This window comes from Canis lupus, chromosome 24 (assembly GCF_011100685.1).
Source record: "Canis lupus familiaris isolate Mischka breed German Shepherd chromosome 24, alternate assembly UU_Cfam_GSD_1.0, whole genome shotgun sequence".
Lineage (NCBI taxonomy): Eukaryota > Metazoa > Chordata > Mammalia > Carnivora > Canidae > Canis > Canis lupus.
This window is the reverse complement of record NC_049245.1, coordinates 46874251-46890506: the sequence shown is the minus strand read 5'-3', so window position 1 is coordinate 46890506 and position 16256 is coordinate 46874251. Positions and strand designations below refer to the sequence as shown.

General features: G+C 67.1%; 1 protein-coding gene across 1 annotated transcript in view; it reads right to left on the bottom strand.

Annotated features, from left to right (window-relative positions):
- The window catches only part of CDH4 (cadherin 4), a 500399-nt gene that overhangs the window by 9339 nt on the left and 474804 nt on the right, over positions 1 to 16256 (bottom strand). Inside the window, exons 8-9 of the mRNA XM_038572777.1 lie at positions 13745 to 13882; positions 4796 to 4981 (exon numbers count right to left, since the gene is read on the bottom strand). Coding sequence (XP_038428705.1) covers positions 4796 to 4981; positions 13745 to 13882 — 324 coding nt within the window. The remainder of the gene's footprint in view (positions 1 to 4795; positions 4982 to 13744; positions 13883 to 16256) is intronic.

Here is a 16256-nt window from a genome sequence, read left to right as displayed (position 1 = left end):
ACACGGGGAGACAGTGAGGATGGGCAGTGCTGGGGGGGGGAAGCCTCCCTGCTTCCCTAGGGGGCCGAGGGGCCGGCCACATGGAGGGCGGCGGTGCCCATGGGGGCTCCGATGTGAGGCAGGCGCCTCCCCCGGTTGGGCCACAGTGCACGGAAGCGCTCGGGAACAGGCTGGTGGCGGAAGGACCCAGGAAGGACCCCGGGACCGGCCGGGGCGGGGTCGGGGGGGTGGGTGGGCTCCCACTCGCCGGGGGCAAGGTCGGCAACGACAGCGGCTGACTAAGCACACCCGATACGGATACGTACAAATCCGTGCAGTCTTAACGGTACCGAGGACGTGGAAACACACCCACACACCCACACACGCTCATGAGTTTGCTTATTGCTCTGGTGGGAACGATCGATGGCCTCCAAAGACATCGGGTCCAAACATCTGGCATTTGTGACCGTGTCGCCCTCCGGGGCACGGGGGCTTTGTGAGCCTGATGGTCGGGGTCTTGCAGCGGGAGATGGCCCGGGATGACCCAGGTGGCCCAAAATATCACGGGGGGACCTTCGGGGTGGCAGCAGGCAGCGTGGCCGTCCCGAAGCCTCCGTCCGCCTTTGCTGCTGGACTCTGTGCGAGGTCCCTGTTCCGACGAGGTGGCTTGGAGCCACACAACCTCGCTGTCTTACGGCTCCGGAGGTTGGAGGTCATAAGTCAGCGTCCCTAGGCTGAGGTCCCCAGGGCAGGGCTGGCCTCTCGCAGCTCCTCGAGGCAACCTGCACTCTCGGCCCCCCCGCCCCCCCCGGAGCAGCAGCGCAGCGCCCTGCGGTCCCTCTATGACCTCCACGCCCCGCTCACAGGCACGCCGGGGGGCTCCTGTCGACGAGGGGACGCCCTTTTGTGCTAAGTCTAGCCCAGGAATGACAATCTGAGGAGCACCACCTCGTGCTCACTCACAAAGGACGTTGCGTGGCCAAGGATCACGGTTAGACGAGGAACCAGCAGGTGGAGGCTGGGGGGCCGCGCAGGTGCAGCTACAAGCATCACGCTGCGGCCGGGAAAGGCCGACTGCGGGGGGACGACGGGAACAGGCTGCACCCCGGAGCCCACCCGTCGGGTGCAGGTGACCGGAGCGGGACCACCGGGCACCATGGGCTTTGCGACGTGACCCAGCCTCAGCCGCGAGCTCCTCCCCACGGACGGGCCCCCGCAGATCTAAATCCCAGGTTGCCGGCAGCGCGGGAGGGAGAACGAGGAACAAGAACCCGCGAGGAAGTGGTCGGACGGCGCGGCACGTGGGGCCTTGCATCGGCCAGCTGGCCCGGCGTCCATGCAGGCCAATGGTGGGTGGAATGTTCTAGGCCATGAGAGATTCAAGACATGTTATAACCAAATGCATGGCGGGGGGTGGGGGTGGGGGGACCCTGTTCAGATCCAGATCTGAAAAGCCACAGCAGAGTCACTTTTGGGAAAATTAAGGGAAAGTGAAGACAGACTCGAACTGGAGAACGCGAAGGGAAGCCGGCTGCCTTGTCAGGCGTGTGCAGGTGTGACGGGCGTGGGCGTGGACGCAAAGCCTACTTCTGAGGGTGACGCATCCCGACCTCGGGAGTTACAAACCTCTCTGAGCGAGATCGGCGATGAGGCGGTGGGGGGCAAGCGAGGGCCCGACTGCGGGGCCAGGAGAGACCAGTCCCGGCATGTCGGGGCGCCCGGAGATCTTCGCCGTGAACAGAAGAGCGCCAGGGTCAGGAGCCTGTGCTCGCGGCTGGCGGCGCCTCTGCTGACCCGACCCAAGCCAGCCCCCCCGGGTCCCCCAGCGGCTCAGCCTTTGACTCAGGGAGCATTAGAAATCCTACACCTGGGGGTGCCCGGGGGGCCCCCCAGGGTTCCGGTGACAATCCTGGGGTCCTGGGATCGAGTCCCACATCGGGGCCCCTGCTCGGCGGGAAGCCTGCTTCTCCCTCTCCGTCTGCTGCTCCCCCTGCTTGTGCATGCTCTCATATTCTCTCTCAAATAAAGAAAAATCTTAAAAAAAAAAAAAGTATCTTACGCCTGGTGCATCAAACCCTTGCCTTCTCAGCTCCCGCTGCAGGTGAGCAGTAGATCCGAAAAGGGCTTTGAAAGCTAAATCAGAGCAGAGGCGGGGCCCGGGGGTTCTGGAAGCCCGAAGCTGGCCCTTCGAGAGGGTCTGGAGGCCAATACCCTCCAGAGAGGGCGGCTCTGGGCTGAGCCCCATCGTCCTCTCCAGGCGGGATGTCCTTGTCTGCCGGGGGGCAGGGTGGTCCCCGCAGGCCCTTGGAGCCCTGCCATGAGATACCATGTCCTTCGGTGGCACACGCCCTGTCGCTCTGATGCCTTCCGCTGCCCCGCCGGCCCCTTGAGGAGGCGTTGGTGCCATTGTGGGTCAGCCTGGGGCAGGCAGGGGGACGCGACACCTCCCTTGTCCACCCCCGAGGCCCGTCACCTAGCCTGATGCCGGGTGCAGCTCAGGAGCATCTGTGGGGGGCCACGCGCCCAGATTCCGCCCCGGCAGGACCCTCAATGGCCTTGCGGGCAGGGGTCGGATGAGGCTCCCAGTGCAGAATAACCTGGAAGCCCTCACCTGAGAGATACGGCCCAGGGCTTCTGCCCCCCGGTGCGGACTGCTTCCTCCGTCCCAGGCTCTGGACGGTTCCAGACCCACAGGGTGCACCCCCCGCACCCACGCGGAGTCCAGCAGCTGCCAATGGCTCCAGCCCCTCCGCCAGGACCCTCGGACAGTCTGGGAGGGGCTGCGCCATTTCAGTGGTTTCATAAAACTGTGGTGGTTTTGTCTCTGAACAAACCACCCAAAGGAAGAAATCTCTCTCCCTGTTTACTGGTTCACGTCCCTGGGGGACATGAAGAGCATCGCGTGTCATGCATTAAGATCGTGTCACCAGCCTGAGTGCGAATGCCTTCCAGAAAGACTATTATGGCCGATAAACGTCCATAGGAGGGTGAAATAAAACATATTTGTAATGGAGAAATCGATAGGTAATTTGGCCCACCAGTTTCAATTAGACTGGCTGGATGTACTGCTGGGGCTCGGCCTGGCTGCCTCCCCAGACCGGCAAGGACCCTCTCCTGAGAGGCCGGGAGCTGGGCCTGTGGCCTGAGGGGAAGCTGCCCGGCGTGGGGCGCGCGGGGGGCACAGGGGGAGGGGCGGGGGGCAGGCGCTTCCGTGCCCTGCTGCTCGGGGAGCTGTTGCCTGCAGGCCCGGGGGCTGGTGGAGGGAGGGCCCGTGGGGGCTGCACCCTGGGCCCCTGCCCCCCGGCCCTCCTGCCCCCCCGGCCCTGCTTCAGCGTCTGGGCAGAGCTCGCCCACTGCCTCTGCAAGCCTTACAGCTGGGCGGGTTGGGGAGGGGAGAGCAGAAGGGGCCAGTTCTTGGCTTTTCCGCTTCAAAAGGGGAGGTCTGGGTGTAGGCAGGAGAACAGGGCTGATTGGTCTGAGCCTGCGGTTTCCTCATTGGAGGAGATTGTGGGAAGAGGCAGAGGGGGCTCCCGAGGACGCTGGCGACGGTGACAGGTGCCCAGTGGGGCTGGGGGTCTGTGGGCAGAGGTGCTGTGGCCCAGCTCGGCTGCAGCCCGGGAGGAGGCAGGATGAGCCAGGGGGGCGGGGGCTGCGGGGGGCAGCGCAGGGGCGGGAAGGCCCCCCAGGCCACTGGGCCCTGCCTGGGCCACACGCCACAGTGGGGGCCTGCGCGATGGCCGGACGCCGGCTGACCACGCGCCTCTCCTCCACGGGGCCGGAATGGTCCTCGCATTGCCGGGCGCGGTCCGGACCCTCCACCTGCAGGGCCCGCTGCCCCGGGAGCCACAGACCTGGGCGTCGGGCCCCGGGCGCGGCCTGGAGAGGGGGCTGGCCCGCGCCGGCCGTGAGTGAGCCAGGAGCCAGCGGGAATCCAGAACGGCCCCCCGAACCCCGCGCGGCGGATCGCGCCTCCCACGCCCGTCCCGGCCGCCCCCCTGCAGAGAATGCCGGAAAGCACCGCGTCTCCACCGGACGATGCAAAATTAACCTGGAAATGCTAAGATGAGGCCTCTGCCTTAAACAGACTTTAAGTGGAGAGTTTGGAGAAAGTCGCCGTGTGCAAATAATAAGAAAAAAAAAGGAAAAATGGGGAACGTGTGGCGCCAGCTGAGGATCGTGCCAGGGCACGCGGTCCAGGCTCGGGGGGACGGCGCCGCTGCCTCTGCTCTCAGCCCGGAGGTTGTAAAACCCAGTTTTAAATTCACAGAGAGTGGGATTCACCTGTGATTCATGACAGGTTCACAGAGCCCTGTCTCCACCGCCACGCCGGGGAGGTCGGGGTCCCCCAAGCCCCTCAGCAGCCCCTTGTCATCGCGCCCTGCATCCCCCGCACGCATCTTGAGCCGCATCCGTAATCGCGACACCGCGTCCAGGGCAGGACCGCACGGGGAGGCGGAGGCACAGGCCTTCCTGCTGCTCCGGGAAACAGGCCGACTCCTCAGGTGTTAGAGGCAAGGTGCGCGGCGTTAGGGGCCGTGGCCCTTCCCGGCTGGGTGGCCTTACCCGGGAATGCAGGTGGTCTACCCCTGCTCGAGCACGGCATCGGCCCTCCGGGTGGCGGGAGGGCGCAGCTCAGGCCGCCGAGTCCCTGGGGGCCCCGCGACCAGGTCCCTGCGGCGCCTGCCCCTGGCACGAGCGGGTGGGAGCCGCCCTTTGGCCCTGAGCGTCGGGGTGGCTCGCGCTTACCCGGGCATCGCTTCTGCTCTGTGATGGGGGCGAAGTCACGGCGGCCGGCGGGGAGCGGGGGCGTACCCACCTTCACCACGGTGACCATGCCCTCGTTGGTGACGGGGTCCGTGCGGATGCTGAAGTGTCCTGAGGGGTCCCCGCTGATGATCCTGTAGAAGGCATTCCAGTTGGGCGAGTGGGGCTGGTCCCGGTCCATCACCGTGAGGTTCGCGACCACCACCTCCACCTGGTTTTCGGGCACCTCCCCCGAGTACTGCGGACATAAGGACAGACAGTGCTCAGAACGTGCGAGGAAGCCCGGGGAGGTCGGGAGGGGCTCTCTACCTGCCCCCGGGGGGCCCCGCCTCCCGCCGCCCCTGCACCCCGGGTTCCCACGGGGCCCATTCCCTGGGCATGCGGGCACCTGCAGAGGGCTGTGCTCCCCCAGCAGGCCCTGCGGCTGCACGCTGCACCCACCCACCGCCTCCAGACCGACCTCCCCTGCACGTGTGGACACACACACACGTGCATGCACCCGGCCCCCCTCCTAAACCCCCTCACGCCTCTCCCTCCCTGGCCCTGGAGGCCAGAGCAACAGCCGGGACGCACGAGAGACCGTAGGCTACACTCGCAGGGCGGGAGCTAGGCGGTGGTGCATGGAGAGTCCTGTCTGCGGTCCCGCCACCCTGAGGTCCCGCCACGCGCTGGGGTCAGCGGCTGCAGACAGGGGGTGACCCAACACCGAGCCTTTGCTACTGCGAGCCCCTCCCGTCAGAGTGTGGTCCTCGTGGCTGAGACGCCGTGTGCGTGTCCGTGTGCGGCGCTGCCAGAAACCCGAGCACCCCTCCGGGTGAGAATCCCGCCCAGGGCCGCCGCCCCCCCCCCCCCCCCCCCCCCCCCCCCCCCCCCCCCGTGTGTGGCCTGCACAGAAGGCCCGGACTTGGTCAATGCTCTGCTCTCACTGTCTTGAAACTTGTTTTTTTTTTTTTTTTTAGGATTTAATTTATTTGACAGACAGTGAAGGAGAGAGAGCGCACAAGCAGGGGGAGCGGCAGGCAGAGGGACGGGAGAGGCAGGCTCCCCGCTGCCCTGCTGTCCCTTGAGCCCTCCTGGAGACCCGCCTCCTGCTGGGGCCCACCTGCCCGGGCCCTCCCCGCCTGCCGCACCAGGGCCATTCCCTCTGCTGGGGCATCACATATCCCCATAGCAGGAGGCCGGTGCCACTCAGGGGCTGTGCGACCTGTGCTGAATGAGAATTGGTTTTGTCATCCACAAAATGGGCACAGCATGTCCCCAAGGGCCTGGGGATGGAGCACAATGCACACAAAGCTCCCGGCACGTGTCAGGGCTTCTGTGAGGGACACACAGGGCCTGGCCAGGCTCCCGGCCCCAGAGCACAGCTTCCTGGCCGCAGAGGGAGGGACAAGCCCGGCCAGGGCCCAGCTCGCCATGAGTGACAAAGCCACGTCCCCCGGCAGGTGATCCTGTCCAGGCGGCCTCAGGTCTGGCCTGGCCTCAAGCAGCTGTGCGACCTTTGGGGGTTCCTAAGCCTCTCTGGGCCTGTTTCCTCAGCTGAAGGCCCGGGCCAGGGGCGCCTGCGTCCACCTCCCCGGACGGCAGGAGGAGGCGGCCAGCAGTGCGTGAGCTTCGCTCCAGACTCCTTGGGAATTCGGGGTGTGTGTGACCAGGATCACTATCCTTGGTCCTGGGGCTGCAGCACCCCCGACTCTCAGCGGCTTGGGGGGAACGCAGGCCAGCACAGGCGCTGGCCCCCTCCAGGGCCAAGTTCAGGGCGTCGCCTGTTTTGTTAATAAACTGATTGGCACACAGCCATGTCCTCATTTACATCTTATCTGTGGCGGGGTTGAGTGAGTGTGACAGGGAGCGGATGGTGCCAGACGTGAAAATAATTCCTACACGCCCTTTACAGGCAAGCCTGGATCCCTGCTCCAGACCCCTGTACTCGCCCCCTGCAGGAATTCAGAAACGGACCTGTGGCTTAGTCCTGGTGCCCGCTGTCCCGGCCTAGGTGTGCCCACACCTGCTTGAAGGTGTTGGGTGGGGTGGGGGTGCCGTGCACACCTGAGACTGCAGCCAGCCCAGAGGAAGCACAGCTCAGGGAGGCTCCTGGTGGCTGCTGGCGCCTGGATCCAGCTGTGCCTGAGCTCAGGACTGCAGCCAGCCCAGGGGAAGCACGGCTCAGGGAGGCTCCTGGTGGCTGCTGGCGCCTGGATCCAGCTGTGCCTGAGCTCAGGACTGCAGCCAGCCCAGGGGAAGCACGGCTTAGGGAGGCTCCTGGTGGCCACTGGTGCCTGGATCCAGCTGTGCCTGAAGTCCGTGTTTAGTTTCCAGCTCCTGAGACATGAAGAGTTTTCTTTCTAAGTTGCCATGGTCAGTTTGTGCATATCTGTTAGGCTGCCTGCCTGAATTCCCTTTATTTTCCAGAACTTGCTTTCTCAGCCTCCTGTATAGCCACAAGCTGGTCAGGTGACCTCGGGCCTGCTGGTCAGCAGTGAGGCAGAGGCCTTGTGCATTGGCGCCTGCAGGTGGCCGCGCCCTGCCCGGCGCGGGACAAGGGGCTCTGGTCCTTACACCGGGTCCCGGCAACAGGAGGGGTGCCCCATGAGCCTCCGTGCCGACACACGTGGCCTCAGGCTTCGTGACCACTCACATCCTCTGGCAGCGTCACCCTTGGATTAGACGACGGGGTGGGTCCCAGGGTTGCTGCGTGAGCGCTGAGCCTCGGGTGGGCCTCCGAGGGGCTCCGGCCCGGGCTGCTGGGTGCCTCCACCCAGTCTGGCCGCCCCGGAGCTTCACGGCGCAGGGGAGACCTGTGGGTCCCGGAGCCCAACCTTTGCAGGCTCCGGGTGAAGTTATTCCAAGCGTCTGTTTTAATTCATGCGAGTTTAATAAAGGTTCACAAAGAAGGGTCTTAAGCTGATAAATCTGGCTTAGGATTTTCTTATTAACTTTCCCTTGGCCATAATGAGTTTTTAATTTAATTTTTTCAGACCTTCAGGCACAGGGTGAGCCTCGCTCATGCCTCCCGGGAGGCAAAGGCAGATATTGGCAGAAGATGGAATTTTAAGGTCATTGGAACGGAGTGCCTCGCCTAGATGGAGGTCCCGAATTCAAATGTCGCCCCGTCCCGAGGGACAGGGATTTCATCCAGCACAAACCCAGCTCCGAGGCCCAAATCCAGGGCTCCCGGGGGAAGGTCACATTAGCATAGAGGAGGATTAGGGTGAGAACAGCGAAGCCCAAGCAGGATCCAGGAGGACAAGAATGACAGCCTGTCCACGCGTGGGACCGCGGGTCCTCCGGGCGCCCTCGCCATGCACCTCGAGCGACGCCGTCACCTCCGAGGCTGTGCTTCTGTTTCTGTTCTGAGCGAGCCTACCCATGCTTGGGCCGGAGGACCTGAGCCTCCCTAGCCGCCCTCCGGGTGGGCAGCCCCTCCCCTTGGCCCGTGGCCCCTGCGCGGGTGGGGGCATCTCACTGGGAGGGGGCGCCCTCCCTGACCGGGAGCCCAGGGCTCATCGCTGTCCTTAGCAGAGGGGGAGTCGGCCCGGGGTCCGTCTGGCCGGGGTGTTGGCTGTGCCTCCGTGGGGCCCGGAGCCAGAGGGGCTTCCGGGGGCTGCAGGGGCGCCTGGGGAGGGGTCCCCACAGAACCTCACTGGGGACACGCCAGCGCCGTGCCTTCGAGCGTCCGTGGCTGCTGTGGGAAAGTGCGTGGATGCGCCTCTGCACATTGAGGGGTTTTGCTTCTTGAAATTGAACTTTCCTGTCCAGTGAACCAATGACGATTTCTTCTGGGTTCTGAGTTCAGGGTCAGAATCGGATTGGAGGGTCCGCGTCGAACCAGGAGCCATGTCTAGGAGGGGTCTTCCTTGACCCTGCATGTCACGGGGGAGGGACTGAGGTCTGGGGGCCCCTCTGGAGCCAGCCAGCCCGCGGAGCTGTCACCAGAGAGGGGAGAGGACACACGGGGAAGGGCTCCTTCCAGGGACAGCCCGGGGGAAGGACCCAGCAATCAGCTGAAGATAGATCTCGGACTCCCCCCACCCCTCAGCGTTTCGGTTTGCAGACGGGGTTTGCTGGCCGGTCCTAGCACGGTCGGGCCGCGGGTTCAAGCAGCCGGCCTCCGCCCGAGGACGAACATGCTGCGGACCTAACCGCTCCCAGCGGCACAGCGACAGCCACGCTCCTTGTCTCCTTGCCAAGCCTCCTGTGCTCCGGCCCCCGGCTCCCAGCCTGCCTGCAGGTGTGCACCCGTCGGCAGGTGCCCCCAGCTCCAGGGGACGAGGCCGAGGCACAGGGACTCGCCTGAGGTCGGCACCTGGCCGGGGAGGAGCCGGGGCCCGCCTCTGCGTGCAGCTTGGCCGGCGGGGGGCCAGAGGGTCGGGGGACGGTCATCTGTGGGACGTGGACACCGGGCTGGCAGGAAGGGCTCAGGGTCCACGTGACGGGATGTGACGTGAGGCGGGCCAGGCGCTCTGGCCTGCACCTCCTCGCTGCTCAGAGCTGTTTCGATGCGTTACTGCAGAGGGTGGCGCCGGGGGCCCGAGCACAGTTAAGGGCGAGGCGTTCGTTCCAGTTTTGAGATGCCGGTTACTTCGTCTCCGGAACTCAGGCTGAGTCAAAATCTCCCCCCGGGTCCGTGGGTGTCAGTGGAAGAGCCGAGCAAGTGGGACTGCCCGGGCCTGGGCCAGAGGCGCCAGCAGCCAGGGTAGGAGCCGCCCGGGGCCGCCACCAGCCAGGCCCAGAGCCGCGGCCGCCTCTCCACCCGGCCAGACAGGCAGCCCCAAGGACGCAACTTCAAGTGTTACCCCAAGAAAAACCATAAAACCGTGGGGGTGCCAGCCCCACAGGCCCAGGGCTCCCGGGTCACAGCCCCGCCTCCGGCAAATCGGTTCAGCGCCTCCGAGGGTGACGGGTTCGCCGCGGGGGCTGAGCTTGCCGTGGGTCAGCGCAGCCTCCGCGCCCACTCGTGGTCCTCCCGTCCACCCCAGGGAGCCCACGGTCGTTCTCCTTCGGTTTGGGACATTTACTTGAATGTTAATTTAACTAAAACAAATTTCTTAACAGGTAATTTTATCCATGCCTCCTCGGGATGGGGCGCGGGCCGAGCCGTCAAAGTGGGCGGTGGAGGGGAGCGCGTCGCATCGCTACAGCCTCAGCGAAGACGCTGGACCTGATGGCTCCTGCCCTCCCCCCCAGATGAGGAGGCTGCGCTCAGATCGGACCATTTGGCAATTTGGCTGTGCGCCCCTCGCCCGAAGTCCGAGCGGGGGCAGGACCCCAGGGGTGCGGAGGCCTGAGCACAGGCCCCTGCGCGCCCGGGGTGGAGGGCTGGCTACCGTCGAGGCCCGCGGAACACAGCACGGCATCGTACGGGCACCGATGCTCACGGAGAGCAGAGGATGCTCCTGACGTCACCCTGGGACCGAATGACACTTGAGGGGGGTCCAGCCATCGGCCCACGGGCACACAGCGAGGAGGGACCAAGGCGGGGTCCGTGAGGGGCTTCCTGACTCCAGGAGACGCTCGCGTGGGCGTGTGAGGGCCCGGGGTCCCAGGACAAGGCCCACCGGAGGCCCCGGGGGCAGAGTGCACGTCGCGTCCCGGGCCCGCGCCCCCAGCCCGAGAGTGCAAGTGGGCGGCCCCTCGGTGGCTGCGGAGGACCCCGCGAGCGGCCCAGGCAAGGGGAAAACAACTTTTAATTAACGTGTAAGAATAGGAACCGGATCATGCAAATCCCCTCATCTCCTCAGCTTCTGCTGATTGTTCCTGATTAGGCTTTGGTAAAAATAGCCGGGCTGTGAGCAGGGATGTGGCCAGCGTGCCCCCTGCCCCCCGGGGGGAACCCATGACCGTGGCCCAGTCACCCGGGGGCGAGACGGAGACCGGTCCCACCCCAGCGGCCATGGGTCCGACGTCAGGATCCATCCGCGGGGCCACAGCCGCCCCCAGCCTTCGCCCGCGGGCTCTTCTGACCTGGGCCGCTCCAGGCCGGGAGGCCGCCCCAGGCAGAGGGGCAGCGGCACGTCCCGGGGGCCAGGCTGTGCCCGCCACCGGCTGCGGGGCAGGAATCCGCCCCAGGGCGCCCTCCCAGCCACCTTCGGGGTCCGATGCTCCTCCCCAGGATCCCCGTGTGGCTCCCGCGGCGCCCACGTCTCAGGGGTGTGTGTGCATCGGGGTTGCCCACCCCCTCATGCTTCACACAGCCCTCCGGTCCTCGCTCCGTCGTGGGCCCTCCCAGGATGGGCGTTTCTGGGGGACCCACGGGTGTTTTTGGGGTGGCTGCCATGCAGAAGGGAAGACGGCGTTCAGACTCAGAGCGCAAGTGTCACCGCTGGACGGGGGCTGGGACGGGGGGCGGGAGAGGCCCCCTGCAGGCCCCCCCTGTGGGAGCAGGGGTCGGGCAGCCCGGGCCCCTTGCTGGGGCTGCAGAAGGGAAGGTGCCCCCCCCCAGAAGGGGAGAGAAGACACCCTCAGGGTCTGCAAGGTCAGCCGTGAGGCACAATGGTGGGGTCCGAGCAGGCCGTCTGGGTTAGACTCTATGTGGCCTGGGGCCCCCGGAACTCGCCTCCTGGGCCTCCATTGTCTCTGGTGGACAAAGGGGCAGTGGCCACGTCAGGGAAGACCTCTTAGGAAATGCACAGAAGCCTCTAGACGCGAGGGCCACGCCGCACACAGCTCCCTGCCACGGTGAGCGGCGTTCCGCAGGCGCCGCGGCCCACAGAACGGGGACTGGTCTCATTCTCGCTCTGGCAACGTCCCCGTGGGCTTGACGTTACTCCAACAGGCGCTGAAGACGATCCCAGGGCCGCTCAGGATGTGCGGATGTGGCAAGTCTCCCTGACACTCAGGGTATAGAGCGTCAGCGCCCGGTGGGGCAGAGGTGACCGGCAGGGCCGGGCTCAGTCCTCCACCTTGTCAGGTCACCACGGTGCCTCGCACCAGGAAGCACATCCTTTAGTCCCACCAGGGACGATCGGCTTGGTCTCCATGGTGACAGCGGGGGTCCCGAGGCTGTTTCCCGGGGGTCCTGGGGGTCCTGGGGTCCGGAGGGCCGCGGCCGCTGCCACACCTCCCCAGACAACTAGCATTTACAGGCTGGAACCAGGACCAGAACGTGAGCCTGGGTGACCTCTCGCCCGGGCACCTGCCGTGGGCCATCCGAGACCCTCACTCAGCCGGTGGGTTCTGAGGATCCTCAGGTGCCCCCCGCCCTGCCCCACAACCGCCAGGTGCTGGCCTGGTCCCGGCTCCAGTCCTCACGTTGCCCACGGGACGTGTCCTGCGCTGGTGCTCACCCGGGAGCGCGGCCCTCCTGCACCAGCACAGGCCGGCGTGTCCTAGGGACATCTGTCATCATAGGGAGAGGCGCAGGGGGAAGCAGGAAGGGCGGCCGGGGCTGCTGGGCCAGTGTGGGTGAGGCCCTGCTGGGGCCCGGGGCCTGGGCACCACTCTCCTCCCAGCTCCCTAGGGGGCTGCCTCACCGCGTCCAACCACCTGGGCTCCTTGGCCCAGGAGTGCAAGTGGGAGCGGCCGCCCCGCGCCCCTCACCAGGTGGGGCCCCTGCACGCCATCCGCCGTCTGCCCGCTAGATGGCGCCCTGTCCTCACGGGCGAGGTCGGGCTGGGGGCCGTGGGGGGGCGGGCTGCAGGGCGCAGGGGTGCAGGGGGTGGGATCTGGGGTCTCTGATTCTGGGACAGGAGCACTCGGGGCGTGGAGGCACGGGGGTGCAGGACGGGGGCATGCTCGGACGCCGGGGTGGGGCGACCCCAGGACTCTGGCCTGTGAGGTGCCTGCCTGGGCTGACGGCTCTGGGGAGGAGGAGGGGGGCTCCTCTCCCTCTCCCCACCTCCCTCCTCCCCGACCCCTGCTTGCTGCAGAATCAGCCAGGCTTCTGGGGTTCAATCCAGCTGCTCCCACTTAGGGGCTGGCCCAGTGGGTTTGGGCTGGGACTTGGCCTCTCTGAGCCTCAGCCTTTGCCACATCGCGGGCCCTGACCCTCACAGGGGGCGGGGGGCTTACGGCCTGGCAGGGGCGCTCCCCAGCGTGCCCTGTGATGTGCCTATTGCTGTCACATCCTCGTCCCCTTGGCCCCGCAGTGGCCTGGACCTCGGGGGGCGGCTCCGAGAGGCCGTCGGGAGATCCACGGGGCAGCTGCAACCTGCCAGCGGCGCCCTGGGAGCCCTCGCTGACCCCCCCCTTCTCCTGCCCTAGCCCTTTCACCCGCTGCACTAGAGGGTGGGCACCTGCAGGGAGGGCCGTGCCCCCAGCTGTCGGCACCCCCGAGGCCTGGGGGAGGCATCACGGGAGGGTGCCCGGTGCTGAGAGCGGAGAGAGCAGAGGCCGGCCCTGCAGACCGTGGGGCGGCCCCGAGGGGCCATCGAGCATGTGGACGCTGAATGCGGAGGGACCTCGTGGCGGTGACGCTCTGCTGCAATCTGTGGCCCCAGGGCTCTGCCGCTAGGACGTTCCCTGTGGGGGGGGCACCCATGCCTCGGGTTCTAGACTCGTCCCCAAAGGGACTCGGGCCCTCGGTGGGGAGCAGCCTGGGGGGCTGGCAGCCAGCAGCCAAGCCTGGGGGAAGGGCTCGCAGCGTGTTCCCGGCCTCCAGGCTGCGCTCTGCTGTGGAGGGGAGCTCAGCTGCGCCTGCAGGGACGGCCTGCCCCGGGCGGGGCCCCACCTGGGCATCCCCAAGCAGGCCCCCCCCCCCCCCCCCGCGCACACGACCATGCATCCCTCCAACAGTGACTGAGCCCCAGTAGCACCGCATTCAGGGAGTGTGCAGCCCACCCTGTCCTGGGCGCCTCTGAGGCGTCCCCGTCCCTCTGTGTGGCGCCTCCTCGAGCCGGATAGGGGCACCTGCTGCCGCCGCCCCCACCCCGAGGCCACCCCCTCCGGCCTCCCCCTGCTGCAGACACCTGGGGGCCCCCCAGCCTCCTGCTGCCTGGACCGCGGCGGCACCGCCCTCTGCCCAGCTCCCTCCGAGGGCAGCCCGCTGCCGGGGCGCGACACTCACGGTGCTGGCGGTGAACTCCGGCGGGTTGTCGTTCACGTCGGTCACCGTGATGATGGCCGTGGCCGTGTTGGACAGGCCGTAGTTGAGATTCCCCTCCATGTCTGTGGCCTGAACGATGACCGTGTACTGCTGGACTTTCTGGGAGGGACGGGGTGGGAAGGACACACGTCAGTCTGGGGCTGGGATTACGGGCTTCTTCACCCACATGCGCTCCCCGAGGCGGCGTTAGCGGCTGTGGTCCGGTCCCCGCGGGTGGGAGGGGCTGCGGGGCCCCCAGGAGCTCTCGGCATCCCCGTCCCCCGGGCTGGAAGGACGGTCCCTTCCCGTGCTTCCCGCACACGCCTGGCTGCGTCCACGTCAGGGCCCGGCCTCGGGGCTGCAGGGCTGTGTGGGGCCGAGCCTGAAGGGAGGGCACCGTGCTGCGGGGGTTTGGCAAACCAGGATGAACCCCTTGAGACAGGGACGACCCCACGGACGGGCCAGCCCCCTGCGCTGCCCCAGACGTTCTCCGCTCCCGTGGAGTGACGTCGCTGACTCAGACAGGCCGACGCACGGCGAGCTTGTCCACCGAGGCCCCCGGTGCCCCGTGCGGCGCCCGGACACCTGCAGGCGGCTCAGGGTCTCTGAGGGGCTGTGGAGTCCCCGGATCCCGCGCGTGCGGACGGCGGTCGGCCGGTCAACCCCGGGCCGCGGGCCAAGCTGACGTCTGGAGCCGTGTCCGCCTGCGGCAGAGCTCCCGCGGCCCTAAAGCCCGAAACCTGTTCCGTGTGGCCCGTCACCGGCCCTGGGCCCGACGCTGGGCAGGTGGCTCCAGGCAGGCTGGGGGGGGAGGGGGGATGCTGCAAGCTCCTCGGGGAGCCGGGGCGGGGGGAGCCGGGGAGCCTTCTGCGGGAGTGGGGGTGCGGCCCGGCGGCCGGGGGTGGGACCAGAGCGCGGGCAGCCTGCCTGGGCCCGGCCGGGGGGTGGGGGGGACTAGGGCTCGGGGGCCTCCCGCCTCCACTCGTTCTGTCCCACCCGTGCGGGGCGGTGGTCGAGGGTGGGCGGGGGTCACCCGGTCCCCGCTGTGACAGGCCGTGTGCTGGGCTCCAGCCGAGGGCTTGTGCGCCGGTTGCTCCCGCAGCTTAAGGGAACTGAGTAAAACAGCTGTGAAAGTGGGGAGGACCCAGGAGACATGGAAAAAATAATGGAAAGAGCTTGCGTCTGTCTGCTTGGGTGCAGCGTCGGGTTTCAGGTTTTCTCTCAGAAGATTAGCCTTTACCTTCTTCCCTTCTTCCTCTGTCATCCCTCTGCCCACGCACCCACCCATCCCTCTCCTCACCCCTCCCCTCATCCGGCCCTCTGTCCCTCCCCGCCCCATCCTCCGCCTCCCCCGCCCCCCTCCATCCCTCCATCCGCCCCTCTAACACCCCGCCCATCCCTCTGTCCCCCCATCCATCCCTCCATCCCCCCACCCATCTCTCTGTCCCCCGCCCATCCCTCCATCCCTCCGTTCCCTTCCCATCCCTCTGTCCCCTCATCCATCCTTCCGTCCCCCTGCCTATCCCTCTGTCCCTCTGTCCCCTCATCCATCCTTCCGTCCCCCTGCCTATCCCTCTGTCCCTCTGTCCCCCTATCCATCCCTGCATCCCCCCACCCATTCCTCCACCCACCCACCTATCTGGCCTCCCTCTCTCCTCCCCTCCCCTACGTGGCTGCTCCTCAAGCACATTCCCACGCAGGGCAGCTGAGGGCCATTCTGTCTGTCCCCTCACGGGCAGGCCGACCCCTTCCACAGTGGAATGCCAGTCCCCCCGCCCCCCCCCCGCCCCTGGCTCTCCCTCCCACACCTGCTATTCCCTGGACTCTGCTTTTCTTCTCAGCGTCCGCGTGGCCTGCCTGCTCGCTGCCTGCTGATGCCCCACAGGCAGGGCCCCCAGAGCCCAGGGAGTCACGCTCGCCCCTCTCTCTGCCGTCCAGAACGTGACTCAGGGGCAGCGTCACCCTCCTCGGGCACAGGGGGTGACTGTCCATGGGCACAGCTCTGAGCCACAGGCACTTGCACTCTCTTTCCAGATGTGCCGAGCATTGGCCCGGGTTGAGGACAGTGGCGGGGATGGGGCGCGGTGTGGACGGCTCCATCCTGCAGGAGCTGGGCACAGGACGGGGGTGGACACTGGGGACGCCCCTCAGGCTGACCCACCCACAGGCCCAGCCACGGAGGCGTCTCTGGAGCCGCCAGAGGACAGCACAGCAGGCACAAGGGGGAGCGGGTGTCTGGGATGGGTCGGCGTTGGCTCTGCAGGCCTGAGGGGCCCACGGCCGGGCGCCCACACGGCTCAGCCTCCATGGCTGCAGCCCCGAGGTGGAGGCCCCAGACCGTGAGACTGCATTTCCGTGCTGTGATGACAGTGGTGGGGGCTGCCCCAGGAGCCTCCTAAGGGCCTTGGTGGGGCCCCTTCCTGGTGCGGCTGGAGGGAACCCGGGTGTCGCGACGCCCCTGCCCCTGTGCCCACCTTGCTCCAGGCCCATGGCA